This window comes from Anguilla rostrata, chromosome 15 (assembly GCF_018555375.3).
Source record: "Anguilla rostrata isolate EN2019 chromosome 15, ASM1855537v3, whole genome shotgun sequence".
In the NCBI taxonomy this organism is placed as follows: Eukaryota; Metazoa; Chordata; class Actinopteri; order Anguilliformes; family Anguillidae; genus Anguilla; species Anguilla rostrata.
In genome coordinates, this window is record NC_057947.1 from 4,830,011 (window position 1) to 4,850,154 (window position 20,144).

Genomic DNA, 20,144 nt, shown 5'->3' on the forward strand with positions numbered 1-20,144 from the left:
CCACAAAATGAAGATGAGCTAAATCCATTTCTGGAGTTGTGTCATTCGGTTGTAATAGCTTCCAACAAACTGGGAACTAGGTATTACTGTATATGACTCTCTGCTTCTATTTCTGTGACAGCACATTCGACTGAATCAAACTCCTGTTGCTCCAAGCAGTATTTGCCGGAAGTGATTTTTATCACTTGCAATCTCGGCGGTTATTTTGTCCTGCTTTTTAACTGCACGACACTGCTATGTAGCACGCAGTTCAAATGCAGTGCACATGCGGTGTCTGTCAGCCCATAATAGACTATGCCTGCATGCCGTGCTTCTTCGGTCCAAGTGCATGTGACACTTTGAAAGTTATACGCAGAACCTTAAAGTCAGTCTTATACTTAAAGTAGCCAGTACAGCAGTGTAAACATTGTGGTAAATATGTTCATCCTTCGTTGTTCTAGTCAAAATACAAAATACAGAATATCCAAGCTATGCAGTTGGGTCTATGTTTAAGATCGCCTTTATTGATGATAGACATTAACAAGTTTGCACTATGTTTGTGCCTTGTTATATGTTAAGTTTGGTTTTAATATATGCAGGCTAAACAAGCTTGTACTTAATCATTTTTGTAAGATTATCAAAATGCATTTTATATATTGACTTAAAATCAAACCAAAATTTTAAACCAGGTATTTAAACCATTTTTTTAAACTTATTGCTTGCAGCAGTTGCAATAAAACTAATTTAAGCAGGAACATCTTATTTACATCTACATTTCCATCTTATCCAAAGCCAGTTAAACAAGTGATTTGAACTTCAGAATGCCAACCTATAGCTTTAAATCCACATAGCATTTACAAGCTTTGAAAGCGGTTTTTAAAGATGCCGAATCTGATGAAATACCATCGGCTGTGGAAAAAACAGCAGTACCAGCATGTACATGGATGCTACTGTTATTGCATACACTCGGGAGGTCATTCACAAATCTAGAAAAAAAAGCAAAGGACCCAAGATGGTGCCTTGTGGTACTGTCCTTTCAATGGCTAGATGTTTGGACTGATGTCCTCTTAAACACATAGAATATGCCACAGTGCATTAAAACCTGTGAGGCCCTATTATGCTCCACATACCATCAGTGAGCTGAATAACATGGTTGCTGAGATAGAGACTGAAAGCTTCTCATTCACTGCTGTATCTCACTGACTGAATAACTCTGGACTGAAGGACAGAGCCTGAAGGGTCGGAGGCTCATTACTACACTTGCAGCTGATTGGACAAATCAGAAGTACTGCTGAATGAAGAGTCACATGGGAGCCAAATCAACCAATCTTCACAGAGAATGGAGCCAAACCATCACTGGAAGGAGACAGAATGCCCACCACTACTTCCTTCCCAAACCCTAAGCTGTACTGAATAACTACTCACAAATTTTGTTTTTTCAATATGCAAAAGCCACATTACTCACGGATGCAAAACATACTGCTTCCATGCATCTGTTAAAAGGCACTTCCTAAAATCAGTAAAAAATACCAAAATACTAATATAAAAATGGCAACTAAACTCAAAGATACATATTCACCTATTTGTTTCAAGCGCACTAAACAAGCCCTGTTCCAAAGCGGTAGGACATACATTTCCACACATTTATTAATGTAACTGTCTTTTTTTCCTTTTACAATCTCATCTTTAACGTTCTCCAGATGCTGTGTCACATCGAGCAGACAAATCTCCCAAGTCTAAGGTTTTGTATATAGACTGCACTTGGAAATAGCAGCACATAAAGCCTTTATAAATCCTTCCAATCACGGTCATTGATATTTCATACTCCATACTTAGGCGTCCCAAAGCATCTGCTACAGTGAAACACACTGAGACTTCCAACGTGCTTCACATTTTTATTATGATCGGTATTCTATCAACACTAATAGACATAAAACCGCATTGACCTAATTAATCTGCTTTCATTTCCAATAGCTTTACCATGTTTTATTAAGGCCAAAAATAGCACTGATCCTACAAGAATATAAAGTACGTTGATAGTATGAAAACACTTGCACTTGCTTTCTTGTCTAATTCTGACTTCCTGTTAGCTGCTGTCACTTGCTTTCTGGGTTAGCCTCTGCTAAGCCGTTGATGCTCTGGCGATGAATCCATATTAGTTTGAGAGCTTGCTGAATTGGTTGGTTTACATGGTCTCATATCAGTCCTAAGCTTGACGCTCATTTATTGAAATATTCCACAGTAATCTCTTAATACGCTTTCATGCATCCTACCATATTCGTATGCTACAGGTATTCCTTCTGTAAATATAAAAAATTAACACTCATTAAAAAGCTGCGCACAAAATCAGGTTGCATAACCCTGGATACTTCCATTTTTGTTCTGTACAAAACATTATGATTTAGCTGGTTTACATGGTCTATATATTTGAAATTGTTGGTTGTTTCGCCTTATGCATATAAATATTTCAGTGAACATCGAATTTAAGCCCAGACTAAAATTCGTTGAACCTGAGGCTACCAGGGCACTACTAGTATATTCTTCAGTTTTTGTGAAAGGACCTTCTGCTTCTGAATTATTTTAGGGTCTTGAAACTGCTATGTCTGCCCCGTAAACAGCTAATCAAGTTAGATTATTATTAAGGTCTGAAAATTTTGCAAGTTTTCCTAATCATTGCAAATAATACCGATTGTATTTCATTGACGGATTTGCGTGGCGGTACATTGCAATGTTCTCCCGTATTTCTTCATGTATTCATTTTATTATTTTTGCAAGTTTTCACAGTTGTTGATGGCATACATTACATATATTCCTCTTTTTTAATTTTTTTGCTGTAAATGAAACTTGAGAAAAAAATCCACGTAAAAATAAATACACTGTAAATACCACTTTCTCAGTTTACCGGGAGTTAAGAACATGCTTTAGTTGATTCGAATCTTGTACTGTATTTGGCATATACTTTTTGATGCAGGTTCCACATACTGTATTTGGTATTCATTAACACCATCACCATGAAGAATGAAAACAAAACCATTTCCCCCCTATTCTTTTCGTGTTGATATAGGAATACAAAATTTATTTTGTATTTAATTACAATTATAGTCAATGCGATCGGTCTTAAAATGATTTCGACAGTGAACACAATCCTTGAACAAAACATTGTACCACAGAAGGATATCGGATGGTTAAACAGTATTCGCCCTTCTATTCTATTAAAACGTTTTTGATGTGATATTTTATTTTTCAAGCCGGTTTCTGAAGCGGTGATAGCTTCAACGCAGTGTCTTTCCCAATACCTTAGGCTGTCCTGTCGTGTGATATTGGACAGAGGGTAAAAGCTTCTTCGATTGCAACAACAATTAAATCAAACGTATAGGTACATTTTCATAATTAGCATTTGGAAGCAATTCATCATTAGAGCATGCCAGTCAAGCGTGTACACACACACGCGCGCGCGCACACACACAAACTTTCGATTTCATGTAAACGGGACAATGTAGTCTGTTCTTGTGCACTTTATTTTCGTCCGTCTTTGGAGTTTTATTTTCTGCTCAAAATCCTCCAGAATGAAACCAAAACAACACCGGGAACCTTTGTTTTGGAACGGCACCATCACCCAAGGCCGATACTTTTGTTAAAATCATGTCAAATATGTTTTGTTATAATTGAACTAAAATTTGACTGTACTGGATTTGCTTATTTTGAATCTTTTATGTTCTGAATTCAGCATTTGTTCTGACCAAATACACTGAAAAAATGTTTCATTGGATAAACATAAACGTTTAGTTTGTTACATCTAAATATAGATTTTTCTCAATTGAAAATGTAGATTCAGTCAAATTGACAAATGTGGTGTAACAAACTAAAGTATAAATGTTAGTTTCATCCTTTGAAATATGTTTTCATTGTATATTTTATTATACTTGCAATTCCATACATTCGCTTGGACCAGCGTATCTAAGCTTCTCCTGATACACCACATACTTCAAAGCATGCATTTCCAAGCTCAGACTTCATCAGAAGAGAATCACTAAATTAAGTGCAGGCTCATTTGGATCAAACAGTCTTGCTTTCAGAGCAGTGCTGTATGTGGCAGATATTATGTGAATGATCTGTGTAGCTCAAGGCTTTGACAGCCATAAGGTCCAGAGTTAAAGCTGAGCATCAAGTTTATCGCATAATCACACTAACAGTGTCTTACGCGCACAGTCATCTAAAACACCAGCGGGTTCGTGCCGTTATGTGAGTGACTCATTTATATGTTGTAATACTGTAATACGGACTTTTGTGAAGAGGACCGTGTATGTTTGTGAACAGACAAGCGGTTTTCAGTAAGGAGCGGTACGGATATCGACAGCAAAATGGAAGAGAGGAACTGGGTGTGGAAATCCCTCCAGTTCAAGTGCGGATATTTTTATCCGTCTGTGTGTGAAATTCTCGCAGCCTAGAATCAACGGCATATCCGCTTCTCGACTCAACAGTTGCAAATCCGTTTGTCGATTTAGGTAGTAATGTGGGAAGTGCTTTGTATCCTGTTGTACGATTCCAAAATGCGCGCAGGGCTGGCCCCCAGAATAACACAATAACATGTAGGCTAAGGCACATGGACGGCTAAATTCACTGACCTATTCCAGGTTTTTTCACCGCCAACAGACGCTTTATGTCAGTTTGGGAAAACTGATTTGATATTTACTAAGGAAAAACTGGTTCTTATTCCTAGATATCTGTTACGGATAGGATACCAGAAACTCTTTTGGCCACTGGTGTTTATTAGCGCTAGAAAATTAATACCAAATGAATACCAGCAGAAACCGAACCCAGAACTCACCTATCTGGACAAGATCTCTCACATATAGTATTTCAACGGATTTCAAACTGAGTGGGTTAAACAATAATAAAAATAATAACGACAAGGATAATAATAATAATGCAAACAGAATCAACAGTCATAATCATAACAATAATTAAATAATGACAAGTAGGCTTTAGTTATTTTACATAATGATAATAATAATAATAATAATAATTACAATTATAATAATTATAAGATGACTGGTTGTTGTTTTGTGGTTGTTAGTAGCAGTCTTAGCAATATTAGTATAGTGTTCTTGCTGGCGTTTCAGACTTTAGGGGTTAGCCCAATGTTCTGTTTTTTTCCGCGTTTGCGCTTTATAGATACACATCATTTACACATAATTAAACGAAAATACTCGTTTTATTACCTTATGACTATGTTGAACATGTGCCTTGGCATAAAACCTACAAATAAGTACACGTATTTTGCCAGAGTAGTCACAGGAAAGTATTTTTCAGAAACATGCATCATTTAAAATTATTAACCAGAAATGTTATTTTATTAAACTGGATAAGCGCAAAACCCGTTGAATGGAACAGGTTTTTGGCTAGGCCACAAGCATTCGTTGCAAAAAAAAGCTATGAACACTCTAAAATGTGATACCGATATTAACAACAACAATAAAAAACGAATTAAAATATATAGGCTAGTCAGAAATTCTCCATTACAATCACATTAATATTTATTAGGCCCAACTGAAGCAAAATAAATATTGAGAAAGTTAAGGACAAATATAACAAGAAAATTGAAACTACAGCCTGTAAACTGCATTATTTCAATGCATTAGGCTACACGGATGGCATACACGAAACCTGTACGACTGTTGGATACCATGGACACCCCAAATTAAAACGGTTTTAGATTATTATTTTCTTTGGGAACGAAACTACTGAATTAGCTTCCCGTGTCAACGATTCCAATGGGCAAGAGAGAGAAAAGAGAGGGCGTTACTACGAACTGCGGTTTAAGAAACCCGAAGAATTAACCATTCCCATCAAGATACCAAATATTCCTGAATCAGTCCGCCACAGACACAGGCCACAATTTAACATCAGATTCGTAGAGTTCAAGACAGTTAGGCTATATTTACGAACAAAAAGTTAAACGCATGCTGCCAGAAAGCTAATATCGGCCTAAATAGCCGACATAAGCCCCAATCTGAATAACCTGACCTGAAATCTGTTGAGAAGCGAACATTTTCTTTTCATGTATAGTATATTTCTCAATTTCTTTCTGTCCTTGGTTACAATACATATTATTTCTATGTAAAATATTTGTTTTCATTCAGTCAGTACAACATTTATTTATTTTCAAGCCAGACTATTTAAATATTTATAATTCAATGCGTAAATCTGATTTTCTTTTACTTTTGATTTTAATGTATTTTTTTTTTAGGTTTAAATTTAGGTTGCATGTACGCGTGTGAATATCATACCTAATATTTGCATCAGATATGAACAGATAAGTACTTTATGAGGTAAAGTAGTATTGCTCAGTTTAAGAGTACAATTGAGTTGCGCTTTTGAAAACTACTTTGCAGTTCCTTCACATTTGAGACAATTACAACAATATATATCCGAACATCTACTGGCCTGCTCAATGCAACTTTGTTAAACTTGTTGATATTCATGTCTTGACCAGCTCATAGCCTACAGGATCTGTAAAAGCAGCTTTCTGGTTAAATATTGGTTAAATATTGTTCGGATGTGTGGTACTGGGCACGTGAAGTTGAAAAAACGCTTCAAATGTAACCTTGATAACTCGTTTAAATAACAAGCATGGCTATATAAATATCACTATTGTAATTAGGACACAATCGTAATTATTATTACGGCATACGCATGCAATGGAAATGGTTTCTTTTTTGGAAGTCGATCCTTTTTGCCTCCAGTCTCTTAAACATGGCCAGACATACCGAATAAAATGGCAGTCTATTTATAGTGATGCTTAAATTGATATGAACGTCCGTTTAAATTTAAATACGTTGTACATAATATATCACTTTTAAATAAACAAGTAAGGCACACATTACTCCAAATGCATATTTGACATATTAAGCAACAGTAATACAAGTGATTTTGTTAATAGTCAAATCCAATCACATTGGATAGCCAGCTCATATTGTTCAAAGGTAACTGTATTCCAATAGTCTTGGTGTAAACTCTTCAGAACAAGTACCAGCACGATGCAGATTTTTTTTTTCAATATCAGTCCTAACATTTAAATTAGAAGTCGTATTGCAGAAGTATAACTTAACATTTTCATCACTATCACTTTAACACTATTTCAGCAGACCGTGACCTTCACTTAATAAACAGACTGAAATCTGGACCAATGTTGCCATCTGGCGGATGAAGTATGTTATTGCATCGCAGAGGAGACTCCGTCGATTTTAATCATAAAATGGGCGAACTGATACAACGTTCGAGCAGTAGTAAGACATAAGCTGCTTTCTTTGGGTAGCTTAAAGGATTGCGATTTTAAAAAAATAACCAATAGATGACTATAAATAACCTAACTGTAAAAGAAGACCAGGCCTAAATAAGGTCAAAGCTAAGTAGATTTCTATTCACCTGACGCTGTACTCGGCTCTCTTTGCACCTCCGCACATTCAGAAACACATGCTACTGACAGAGTAAATAAAATAATGCAGACGAAAAGAGTGCGTTTGTCTGCGCCGCATGCGCCTTGTGTCTGTAGCGCTCATTTGAATTTTGAGACAACACTATGCTTTTTCCCGCTTGACGCAAACTGCGTTTCATGATAGAGCTGTGTGAAAGCTGCCATTCGAATTGTTTAGTTTTAGGATTTAGCTGTCTGAACTCTGAACTCTGTTGCAGCATATAGATTCTTAATGGCTGATTTTTTTTCTGGCAAAGAAACTGCTTTAAAGAACTCAAGTCAGAGCAGTATTTAACAACAAAATAACATGTGTTTTCCCCGGGAGAATAATGTATTTCAGTCTCTTCGAGTATATTCGACTGCCTCTTGAAGCTTTTCAGCGAAACGGTCTTTATCAAGTGGGAACCACGATTAGCGCTGAAGGGTAATATACACCGGGCGCGTGCACTTGGGGACATACAGTCGCAGATGAGTCTTATATGTCGCACGGATAGTTTACGTCATTAATAATCGTTTATATGTTGGGCTATATGATATATTTAGGAAGTTATTTTCTCTTTAAATGTATTCTATTGCTACAAATTATGAATGACGAACGCAGATGGGCTGTATGGCCTGTTGTCCTTAACTTTTCTAATCTTCTTATGGCGTCATGTACAGCGGCAATAATAAATGAATGATTGTTGTCGATGTTGTTGTTGTTGTTGCTAGTAATTATGCAAAACATAAGATATTTAAAAACATGGATTTAACCTATTAACATTGAACATGGCATTTATAACATTTAGCCTATTTAGTTTATAGTGTCTGTTTTCAGAATTGTATTTACAAGAAAATACATGTTTTGGTCGTGCATTTTATTTAGATCAAAATTTCATGTATTTTATGGATGTTTAAATATATTCATACAGTGGTCTACTTACAGAATTTTATGCAAATATTATAGTAGGGATTTGATGTCTAAGCTCGATAACTGAACGAATGAATCAGCACGTAAAGCAGATACAACAGAAAAGAAATAACAATATAATACCATTATGGAATTACATTTTTGCAATAAAATGATTTAAATATATAATATTCAATTTTTAAAATTTATTCTGACAATACATCCCAGTATTGTTCGAGAGGAATAATTTTATACCTGAAATTCCGTATTATTTACATATTCGGCATTGTTATGCTTCAGTGATGAAAAATAACCCTTTTTATAACTCTTGCATGTTGACGCACAGCGCGTGCGGCACTGGGGCTCAGGTCAGGCGAGTGCTAGGCTATTTATTCATTGCATGCATAGCAAATTGTAACTGTAGAACTGTAGTAAGGGCATTTAATCCTTACTGAAGTCACTGGCGTTTTCCTATTACTTTTGCTACAAGAGCAAAGCAATAAAAAGGTGTAGTGGTTTGCTCACTACCAGTGGCTTGAAAAACACTTACTTGTAGGAAGCACACAACTGGATTTAAAGTCAATAAATTAATACACGCGTGGTATTTTTCACAGCATATGAGGAAATGCTTACTGCGGTGTTGGCCCACAATGATTCTTATCAAAACAACTTAATTCCAAATAGAAAACATGAACACCTAACTGACACATATGATTCATACTATATATATATATATATATATATATATATATATATATATATATATATATAGTTGCATATCTCAGTAAAACTGGATGGGGAGGAGCTGTACAACATGGTTTGCATATCACGTGATACAGTTTTACCAAATCAACTATTACCTTCCGTCTACTCTTTAGGTCAGGCTAAAAAGGTCTGCAAGAATCGTTTGTGTTTTCTCCCTGGAAATGTGTGAGCACAATATCCTTAACTCTGGCTATGTCGGTTCTCTTTTGAATTTTCCCTCACCGGACTCGTTTTACTTCTCCAACATACGAAGCAATGGAGGCCAGGTCGCGGGGCTTCCCCCGATTTCGTACAGCAGAAGAGACGTATGCTCGTTCCCGTGGACTTCATCAAGTTCGTGCACATCTCCACCGCAGAGCCGAGCCTTCAGCGGTTACTCTCAGCCGTTCATTACGAATTCAACGCATCAGTGTACAAGCCCAAACAATCACAAGGGCCAACGGGAAGATTCTAGTAAATACTATTTTCAGGATACAAACCTCAAGCCCGAGGAGTCTGAAATGCAAACATCCTCTTTTGCAGGTGATTGTGGAATAACATATTCTGTTGCTTCCCTCAAACATGGAATTTCAAACTTGGAGAGACTTTCGCAAAACGCTGGCCACGCTGAACTCAATTCCAGCACTCAGGCAATAACCGAAGGCATCAAACAGTCGGTCAACTCCAATGTTACAGTGGCATCTTCAAGTAAGTGAGCCAGGGCATCGCTTTCCGATGGTACACAACTCTTCATCAATATTCATAATGCTTATAGTCGCACTACATCCAGTAGGCCTTTGCAGGCCTATTTGAACACAGATAGTGCTGTATGGAGTAGTCTTTTGATTTTTAAAAATTACGCATAACCTACAGAGACATTTAGTATAACTCACATTTAGGTATGTATCATATTTGACCTTAGTGCAAAGAGTCCACCGAGATTAAGCACATACTATATATATACTATATATATATAGTTAGTCAAATGAGTTGACCGATATAAAGTGTGGTTTTGATACTGGTGCATAAAAAAACCATTTGTTGATTGGATTTGATTTCTCTTTTGCAGGTGTACACTGGGGCCCGTTACAAGTGAGATCCAGAAAGAAACGTAAACCGTATACGAAGCCACAGCTCTCTGAGCTAGAGAACGAATTTCTGATGAATGAATTCATAAACAGACAGAAACGAAAGGAGCTCTCTGACAGACTGAACCTCAGCGACCAGCAAGTAAAAATCTGGTTTCAGAATCGAAGGATGAAAAAGAAAAGACTGATGATGCGCGAACGCGCATTTTCAATGTATTGAGAAGTCCCGGCGACAATGACCTGCGCACGAGCCTAGGCGAGTTTCCTTTCCGGATGAAGGGGACCTTTTCGGAAGTCAGCCAGATGAAGTCCACCGTCGAGCTATCGGCTCAAGATAGCTATGAACTCTCACTAAGAAGTGTTCAAATGTGTCTATTTCTGAATTAATATGAAAGCATACGTCCCAGAGGTTCTGCTTTGCAGCTGCATAGTAAATTGATTGGAATGTTTGAGTATATGAACGCATATTATCTTCTATTAAATCGTTAGAATTTAGAGGAAATGTGGAAAAACGTTTTAGCCTTACTCAAGTAATGGAAGCAAGTGATGAATAACGCGTATTGTGTCAAGCATGCAATTAGAATATGAATACAGTGTTTAAAATGTCTTTATCTCCCCTTATGAAATTCTGTCATTTACTGTAGACGACAAATTATATTTTAAATTTGACAATTTGGCATGTTACAAAGTATTTCCAGAGGATCTGTTTGCGCCTGTTTTAGTGTCGCATGATCAATATGTCGTCCATGATTATTTGTGTGATATAGAAATGCAGTAACTTAAAATCCAAGAAGACCACCTCGAATAATGTCCAAATGATTGCAGGAAAAAATGATGCACAATACCGCTGTCCCATGTATGGGTGTATGTATGTGTGTATGTGTGTATGGATGTATGTATGTATGTATATATTTGTTTTAATGTATAACCAATTCAATTGTTTTAATAAATATAAAGACTGCAATTGGGCCCTTATTCTGCTGAGTGAAACAGAACAAGTTAATCGTGTTAATTATTGTACCTGTATTATTTGAATGTTTATCTAATAATTTAGTATATCCAATTCATAAAGCGATTGTTGTTCATACATACATAGTAGAAAATGTTCAGTATTTGTACAAGTCACAGGACAACGTTGTTTGTTGTTTGAGACAGATGTCCTTGAGTGCGAGTTGTGTATTCTGTGGGTCTTTAAAAGTTTAATTGCGGGCAGAGTCCAAGCTCAAGTTCGCTGAGAAGTAAACCAAGAGAAGTATAGACTAAGACTAAGAGTAACTAAGTTACTACAACTCTCCAAACGTGGTTCATTTACAACGAAGCTTAGATGTGTTTAATAATATATTTTGGAGCACACAATGGCCTCATAAAATCATTTTTGGCAATGCTGCATCACAAGTTGTTGATTATATCTGTCAGGGCGGAGTAACAGGGTATTTCTGTTGCTATGTTTATGATTTGGTCATTTGTCGATGCAATGTTTATAATAGATCAAGGGTAATAGATAAATGTTGTCAGTATAAGAATGCTTACTTACATTGGTCTTTGTTGTGTATATTATTGCGTAAATTGAATAGTTTAACAGCATATAATCTGTTCTGGGATGCATTATCGAAAAGAAAGGTAACAGGTAGAGATGTATCAAATGCTATCGGTTTAAATGGTGCACTGTAAGAAACTACCACAACTGCAATTAAATAAAAGTGGACTACTCAAATAAATAAAGAAATTGCATTACATTACAAATATTTCATTTGAATACGAATGGATTCACAATTTTCTGTTTACGGATACTTGGGAAATACAATTCAATTCAAATTTCGTCTATACCATATCATTCTTTAGAAGAATTTTGATTTCAAAAATGAAAATATGATCCACATATGTGCCTAAATGAAGAACTTGTAAAACTTCCCACTGAAGTCAATATTATTTTGTTTCTGCTTTGAACACACGCGACATACGAACAGCAGCGAGGGCATGATTTTGTTGATATTCTGATTTGTCCCCTTTGGCTTTTGAACCGCCAACTTAGGATGCGTGCCATATAATAATTTAATTGAAATGCAAACGAAAATCAAAATATTGTTAACGTAACGACAGCTGATAAGAGTTTTTTTTCATTCAGCAATTCAGCAGAGCCAGCCGCTAGCATAAACACTGTATGTTGTCGTTTAGGGTCTCAGGCGTTCCTGGGCCTCATAATTCAAGTCTTGATATACTTGAGCATTTTGGGGCCACAACAGCATTCTTATTTTAGGCCACCAAAACCCAAAGGTTCTGTGTTTGAGACTAAAGTCCTCCGAATGTTCGAAGGTGTACCACTCAACAGATTTCCGGCGTCATATTAAAGTAGCCTGACCACTCACAAATATAGGCAGCTACTCCCCGATGCCACCACACATTTATAAAAAGAACAAAATTGTCACTTGTAAGCAGTCATTTTGATTTAAGAAAATAGAAATGCATCTATACAGGTTTTGAAAACATGTCTCCGCAAATGGCTGGGCACATCATGTCATTCTCAATTCTTACCAGCTAGACCATGAGACGGTGAATTTCTTGACCTTCAAGACTGCTTTCGTCCTTGGGAAAGTAATTTCACTTTTGTTGTTGTTGTTGTTGAGCAATTTATCCAAAATAATTTTAGGAAACTTGAAAATGAACAAATGTTGAATGACGTCGTTTTCCCATTCTGTGGGGCTGTTCACGAGAGCCCTGCCAGACGGCGTCTGTTCAAGGTCTCTAGATGCAGGACGCCATAACAAAGTTAAGGTCAAGTTAACGTCCCATCTCGCAATGCAGTAATTTAAATACACACCCCTCCATTTAACCAAAAATGTAGCCATACAACCTTTAAGTCACATTTAAACAGCTTTTTTTTTATTTAAAGATGAACGAGTAATGTATAGAATGTATATAAAAAGTAAGGACTTGCCTTTATGTTTGGTATGTGTGTATGTGTATGATTTTGTAATTCTATTTAAATGATTATTCTTAAAGTTACTGTTACTTTAGTACGTAGTTTCAGCACGTCACATTGTAATGTTAAGAGATAATAATGATATTTTTAACAATATGTTTCCAGTTTACATGTATAACGAAATAGTTGATCTTAATAGGCGACCAAAAAAGTGATTAACAAACTTAATCGACTCTGTTGGTATCTTTCGTTGATAGTCAAGAAATTAAAGCCACAAATCCGTTGTTTTTTTATTGAACATGCAACACATTTTCACTGTAACTTATATTCCAATTCTTGGGTTGATCTTGACATTGTCGGCAGCCGATCTCCACCCTAGTGCCTGTACACTTTAACACAAACATGTCCCTTTGTCTGTATGTGATAAAATGAATTGAATGGTGACGGTTACTGGCTAATGTGGGGTCTCGTCGTCAAACCGTGGCAATTCCCAGCCAGAGGAGTTTTGTACTTTGAGGTGTAAATGTTCTTCAACAAAACATTTTAGAAGTAATCTAACTTTTAACTACTGCAGCGGATTCGATTGAAAATGTCAAGTCTGTGAATATCATTGCCTGGGTAAAGTATCAGTTTTTATTTAATATAGTTGCATTGATTGAACTTGTGTTTGCACTGCAAGTAGATCTGGATAAGAGCGTCTGCTAAATGCCAGTAATGCAATGTGATATTCTATTTAAATTTATGTTTGCTTAAAGTCCATCACCAAATCAGCACAATTGTTTCATCGCGAGATAAAAAGCGGCGTTGGTGTAAGATAAAGGGCGTTTATAATAACGTAAGATTGCGTGCAATCTGCACGCAGATCCAAATAGTTAACATAATAAAGTAATGTAATATCGCTTTTTCTTTTAAGATTCCTTCCTTTCTTTCCACTTATTTTCTGTTTTTTTTTACTGTATTGCTTGAATTAATCCTTCGCATTGTTTTTTTTCCTATAAATTTGCTCTCTGTCAGAAAGTTAGTTACGCCTTGAGAATATACTCGAATAACTAAATGCTAATGGTCATACAGTATAATCTTCCGTGTTAATTCAACTCCGAGATGAGAAATAAATGTACTCGATTACAACATACTCTTTCAGAGTAAAATTCACCCTATCAAAGTTCAACACCAAACATTTTGTTGTGTAGCCTGTAGTGCAGATTTCAGAATTTTAAGATAAATAGTTTAAATCACTAGCAACAAAATACTATTTATCGAAAAACAGTACTGGAGAGTATGTCAAGTAAGCAATATAATTTCCTCAACTGTTTATTATTAAACAATGTGCATATTTATCTTCGTGTTAAATATAAAACGTTTCTTGCTTCAGCGCAGAAATGCCACAACTAATCCATAGCCTATACTTAAACAAATTCTCATTATCTTAGAAGTTATTCAACAATTTTCGCTTTCAGTGCCACGTATTTTACTTGACACGTATTATGTGGGCTAACTAGTTTGTACTGAGGTTTATTTATTTATTTAGTTATTTATTTATTTATTTATTTTTGGAGAGGGGGGGCGAGGGACCTTGTATATATAGTGTAAAATAGGCTGTATGGGCTATTTTAAGAGTTTCTGGGACGATTTTGTTTACGCATTCATAAATATAATAATTTCGCTATATAATCCATCTCAGGGAAAAACGATAGCATGATGCGCCTTGAATCGTAACTTCTCGGTTAGAGATTTTGAATTTAATACAAAAGAGTTGGCTGCTGTTTGGTTAAAAACAAATATTTTAAACCCAGCTAGTGAATGCTCCACCGAGCAAAAAGTCACACAAATAGATAGTCGGGCGAATCATGTTTAAACCGCGTTTTCAACTGTGATAAAACATGCATGCAGCCTACACACTTTATATTGTTATTGGTGAAAGAAGTAGGTTTTGATATGTCTGATGTTTTGCGAGATTGTGATGCTTGCAACTGCAACCCAAACAGATTCCTTGAGAGCAGGCTACCCTTTGATGCAGTATTTCAGCAATTGTTTACTAACGTCTAATTCGTGGGCGAAAGTCTGATTTACATTTGGGTCTCTGGCCGAGGCAACCAATGAAAGGACTTGCACATTCGTCTACGGGTTGCTCAGGATAGCTTATAATGACCGATATTGATATATGGTAATTTCTTTACCAGATCACATGACACGATTGCCTCAAGAATCGATCAAGATGAACTGCACGTCAGCCCACGTTTCCGATTTCCCCTCTCGCGGGTCCTGTACTCGCGCCTGTAGTGCAATACATGGCCAAAGTTTAACACGCTCGCGCTGCCTCTTCCTACTCGCAAAGAAGAAGACATGACGGAGTGTGATGATCGCAGCAACTGTACCTCAAATATGTATTTGCCAAGTTGCACTTATTATGTATCGGCAGCAGATTTTTCATCTGTCCCGTCGTTTTTACCGCAGACGTCTTCGTGTCAAGTAAAATTCCCGTACTCTTCCAACATAGCTCAAGTCCAACCTGTTCGAGAAGTTGCGTTCAGAGACTATGGACTCGATCACCCGAGCAAATGGCATTACAGGGGTAATTACGCTTCTTACTATCAAACGGACGACTTTATGCATCGAGATCTAATGCAGGCTTCGGGCAGAACGGACATGATATTCAAAAATGATTCAATGTACAGCCATCACGGCGGCACAAATCCATCTTGTAATTTTTTCGCAAATACTGGTAGAAATGGCGTTCTCCCACAAGGATTCGATCAGTTTTTTGAGACCATGAACTCCAACACTGAAAAATCTAACTCGGACTCTTCGAAAAGAAAGTCGGAATCCACGCCACCCGGAAATACGGAATGTACTAAACTGTCTTCAGATCAGGCGAAACAAGAGCCAGCTGGATGCATGGACGAAGACTCCTCTGTATCAAACAGCGGCGAAGAGAAGAGCGACGGCTCAAGTAAGTACAATCATTGAATGGAGGTTAGAGTACAAGTCCACTTCTTTGTCTTCGTTCATTTTACGTACATGTTTAAAATCATGCAAAGGTTCTTTTACACACTCTTTAAGTTTTACTTGAATGTTGTTAACACATTTACGAGGGTAAAACCGTTTTGGTGGCTATCAGTAATATTACAAATGAATAATGTCAATCTGTTTTAATAAGCAGCAGTTTACATTGTTGTTCGCCTTCTTTTATTTTTATTAAATAATGTGAATGGGTTTATTATGTCTATATTGTTTGCTGTTGAATTGTGTTCATGAGTATAAGCGCTTTTTTGTCCATTTAAAAGACCTATATAATTTGAATAAAATACCTGACCATTAACCTGCTTTCTGGTGAAGTGAATTTATGTGACCAATACATTGTAAACAACGATACATCTACTACAGCTTAACTAAAGGGGATCTGGAAAAGTATATTGATTTTTTAAAATATAAATAAAATGCAATCTTTCTTTGTAGGTTTATTAAAGTCAAGGAAAAAGAGATGTCCCTACACCAAATACCAGATCCGAGAACTTGAAAGAGAATTTTTTTTCAACGTATACATAAACAAAGAAAAGAGGCTGCAGTTATCAAGAATGTTAAATCTGACAGATCGACAGGTGAAAATATGGTTTCAGAACCGAAGAATGAAAGAGAAAAAACTGAACAGAGATCGGCTCCAGTATTTTACTGGAAACTCTTTATTCTGACATTCTGAACATTGAATTCGTGGATCTTACCAGCAACCTCCAAAAAGGAACGCTTGTGGGTCGTGAGTGTTCGGACGTTTTATACACCGAGCTTCCCTGCAGTTATGCAAGCTGCCTTAACGAGCCAAGAAAAAAGACCGAAATGACATTAACTATGCAAACCTCGTAGCACGAAAAACTCGTATCACAAGAAAAATGGACGCAAAACCGATTTTAAAAACAGAAGAAAGTAAATTGTTGGACAGAGTTACGGAAGTAAGGACATCATGACAACCTCACTGTCCATTGTGCCTCCGTTGAGATGTTAATTGTCACATTGATGTAATTGATGTGTACTATATGTTTACTTATTGCATTTCACCCAGTTCATTCGAATGATTGATATATAATATTGCATTAAGCAACGAATGGTTTGATTACAGTAATCAATGATATTATCTACTACTGGATCTATCTACGTGCATTTATTTCTGAGACGCATGTGATGTATTATCTTTATGAATGGGAAAGTATTAAATGAAACTAAAAATGGCACACGTTGAATTCTGTAATTACTTTCAATATGTTGTTTTAAAAGCATATACTATATACTAAAAAATGGAGTGCGCTGCCTCATAATGTAGATAACGGAATATTTATGGATTTTATTAGAATAAAGACATTTAACATTGTGTAACTTTTACCCGCCACAGCATAATGGATATCTGGCCTGTGAAATGTTAAACCCCAACCACAACATTAGACAGTATATGTTCAGGAGAATCGCGGCGACGCCTCGTAAACGCATTTCATCCAAGCTTCAAGAACATAAAGGACATTCACTAAAGGGTGTTTACTAAACCTTGAACCGTCTAGACAACACAATATAAGGTAGTTGTAAATGTCTAAATGGGAGGATGTTGGACGTTCTTGTAATACTCGAAACAACCAGTGCGCCCCAAACGGGCAGCGTGTTAATTTTCAGGAGGATATATTTTATCCGAAATGAGAAATCTTGAACTCGGCAGAAAGATTTTACACTGGTAAATTTCAAATTTTAATTTCAAGTTGCCTACTATTTATTTTCTTATCTGCTTACCTACGGTGTGTGTGTGTGTGTGTGTGTGTGTGTGTGTGTGTTTGTGTCTGTGGGTGGGTGGGTAGGGGTTTGTTTGCGTTTGTGTGTGTGTGTGTGTGTGGGTGGGTGGGTGTTGGCTGTTTGTGTGTGTGTATGTGTGTGTGCGTGTTTGTATCTGTCTGGGTGGATGGGTGTTTGTGAGTATGTGTGCGTGTGTTCGCACTGTTATATTAAACATTCTAGATTGCAGTCGTGGAACTTTTATAATGTCGAGGTCGTCACCTTTAGCCCAGGTATTCGAGACTGTTCTCTGAAAATTTCAAATATCTGCACTGCATCAGTAGATTCCAACATGGCTGTCGGCCCATCGTTTCCAAATAACTAAAAACTCATTTTCTTATTTAGTAAAAATTTGTTGTTCTTGTGGTGATTTTGTGTATTCAGAAGAATTCTTCCGTTTTTTTAAAAGATATGCTTTGTATATTGTATACTATATATATATATATATCACAAAATGAAACATCACTTCAATAAAAACAAACTACGACGACTAATAATAACAATAATACTAATATCAGAGGTGGCATCATATACATGGTATTACATGTAGGCCTAGTTATTTTTTCTGTAAAAAAGAAAAGAAAAAAATAGGCAAGAGCGCGTGTGAGTTCACACGCGTAAATATTGTTCCGAATGATTGAAATATGTTCCATGTTTTAGACTCAAATATTAAGAATAAGATCACTTTCAGTGCAAATGTATGGTATATTAGTTTCCTGGCGAGGTAAATAATGTTTTATATTAACGAATTGTATCATAATGAATTGTAATAAATGTAGGAAAATACAAAAAGACAGCCCATCTCAACCAACAGTTTCATAACTGTGGCATAAACGTTACGGTTTAGAGACCACGCCTTCATAAAGAGAAAAAATTGCTTAAGGGTTAACTTTTAGTAAAGTGAAAATAGAATACAATATCACTAGGCCTAACTTTATTCAAAATATATCATAGGCGACTGAATTTTTTAAAAAAATTCAAAGACATGTTTATGTTTTAGTGATAATGATATTTTTTGTTGTTATTAACGGGTTTTGAGAGATATGTCGGTTGAAATTCCAGTTTATTATTATTATTATTATTTTTTGGTGCTTGTCATTTGTTGTTGTAACCGCACGAGGGCGTATCTCTACGTTAGTAATTCCTATGTATTAGTAAATAAACGTCTAATGCTATAACTGCTGAATTACTTTACATCTGCAGTGATATTGTAATACTATTGCATTTAGCGAGTAGGCTACATATCTAAACTGAAGAAACTCTTCAACTTATACACATATATTGCGATTTCACTCAGCGTTTTAGCTCTGGCTTTGTTCGGTCAAAATATCACACATAGGCCTACAGCAAAATGCGTATATTCAAATTGGTACAGTTTAAAAATGTATTATTATTTCAATTTTAGCTAAAATAATGTCTACAATTGCGTGCAATTTTTTTTTTCGGTTAAAGAGCAAATTAAGGGTTTATAAGCTATAAGATATTATACGGTAATGATAGTAATGCAGAAAGACCTTTATAACCTAAAAAGCTACATGAACTAAGACAAATGATGTCAGTAAATAATAACGCGTTTATATGAAAAAGGGCCTAGCGATGAAGTTGTGGTAACTCGTATTATGTGAAATATGTATTGTATATTAGTTGCAAGATTAAGCAATATTGTCTGAAGAGCAACTCGAGTCGAGTCTAAAATGGCCAATGTAAGATGTTAATTCAAGTAGCCTGCTCGTGGTCTTTTGCTGTGGAAATAATGAAGGCAATAGACAGGCAATAGACAAAATTACGTTTTCGGATATAATTTCAGTGCTGACTGAGTAACGAGTCACAAACAACTTAATTAATTTTTTTTTTTGATGTTTCAAGATGAACTACGTACATATATTCAAAGGGTGTCTTGCTAAGCTCCATAACACTCAAAATCAAGTTCAATCACGGTCATGGAAACACACATGGATATAAACTCTGTTGACTAGTTTTCATATTACTATCAATGAATAATACATAAATGAATTTATAGGGGAGGGTAAACATTTTGTGTGTCCACAGAGACCTATAGCCCTATCTTTACACTCACAGACTTCAAAAAGCATCGTTAGTTTCTCAACGTCTGTGTTTTTGTTTACTGAATTTAACGCAGATAAACAATTGGGCCTATTTCGCGATAAAAATAAAAAAACAGATAAATACAAATAAACGAAAGCCTACTCCATTTGAAATAGCGCGTAAAATGGTAAGCTA

General features: G+C 36.1%; 2 protein-coding genes and 1 long non-coding RNA gene across 6 annotated transcripts in view; 2 read left to right on the plus strand and 1 right to left on the minus strand.

Annotated features, from left to right (window-relative positions):
- LOC135240598 (uncharacterized) overlaps window positions 1-20,144 on the minus strand; it is a 70,776-nt gene that overhangs the window by 7,158 nt on the left and 43,474 nt on the right. The gene's annotated exons all lie outside the window — the stretch shown is intronic.
- LOC135240753 (homeobox protein Hox-D12a-like) lies at window positions 9,234-11,877 on the plus strand. The gene is made up of 2 exons (XM_064310652.1): window positions 9,234-9,797; window positions 10,159-11,877. Exons 1-2 carry the CDS (start codon window positions 9,272-9,274, stop codon window positions 10,395-10,397), a joined length of 765 nt encoding a protein of 254 aa, XP_064166722.1. The 5' UTR covers window positions 9,234-9,271; the 3' UTR covers window positions 10,398-11,877.
- On the plus strand, window positions 15,413-17,339 carry LOC135240687 (homeobox protein Hox-D11a-like). Its single transcript, XM_064310526.1, has 2 exons — window positions 15,413-16,047; window positions 16,554-17,339. The coding sequence occupies exons 1-2, from the start codon at window positions 15,441-15,443 to the stop codon at window positions 16,784-16,786; spliced, it is 840 nt and encodes a 279-aa protein (XP_064166596.1). The 5' UTR covers window positions 15,413-15,440; the 3' UTR covers window positions 16,787-17,339.

Excerpts from the sequence above, each read along its gene's own strand:
- LOC135240687 (XM_064310526.1), top strand. The coding sequence starts at position 15,441 with ATGACGGAGTGTGATGATCGCAGCAACTGTACCTCAAATATGTATTTG. Across the intron at positions 16,048-16,553 it reads AGAGAAGAGCGACGGCTCAA|GTTTATTAAAGTCAAGGAAA; the intron begins GTAAGTACAATC and ends CTTTCTTTGTAG.
- LOC135240753 (XM_064310652.1), top strand. The coding sequence starts at position 9,272 with ATGTGTGAGCACAATATCCTTAACTCTGGCTATGTCGGTTCTCTTTTG. Across the intron at positions 9,798-10,158 it reads TGTTACAGTGGCATCTTCAA|GTGTACACTGGGGCCCGTTA; the intron begins GTAAGTGAGCCA and ends TCTCTTTTGCAG.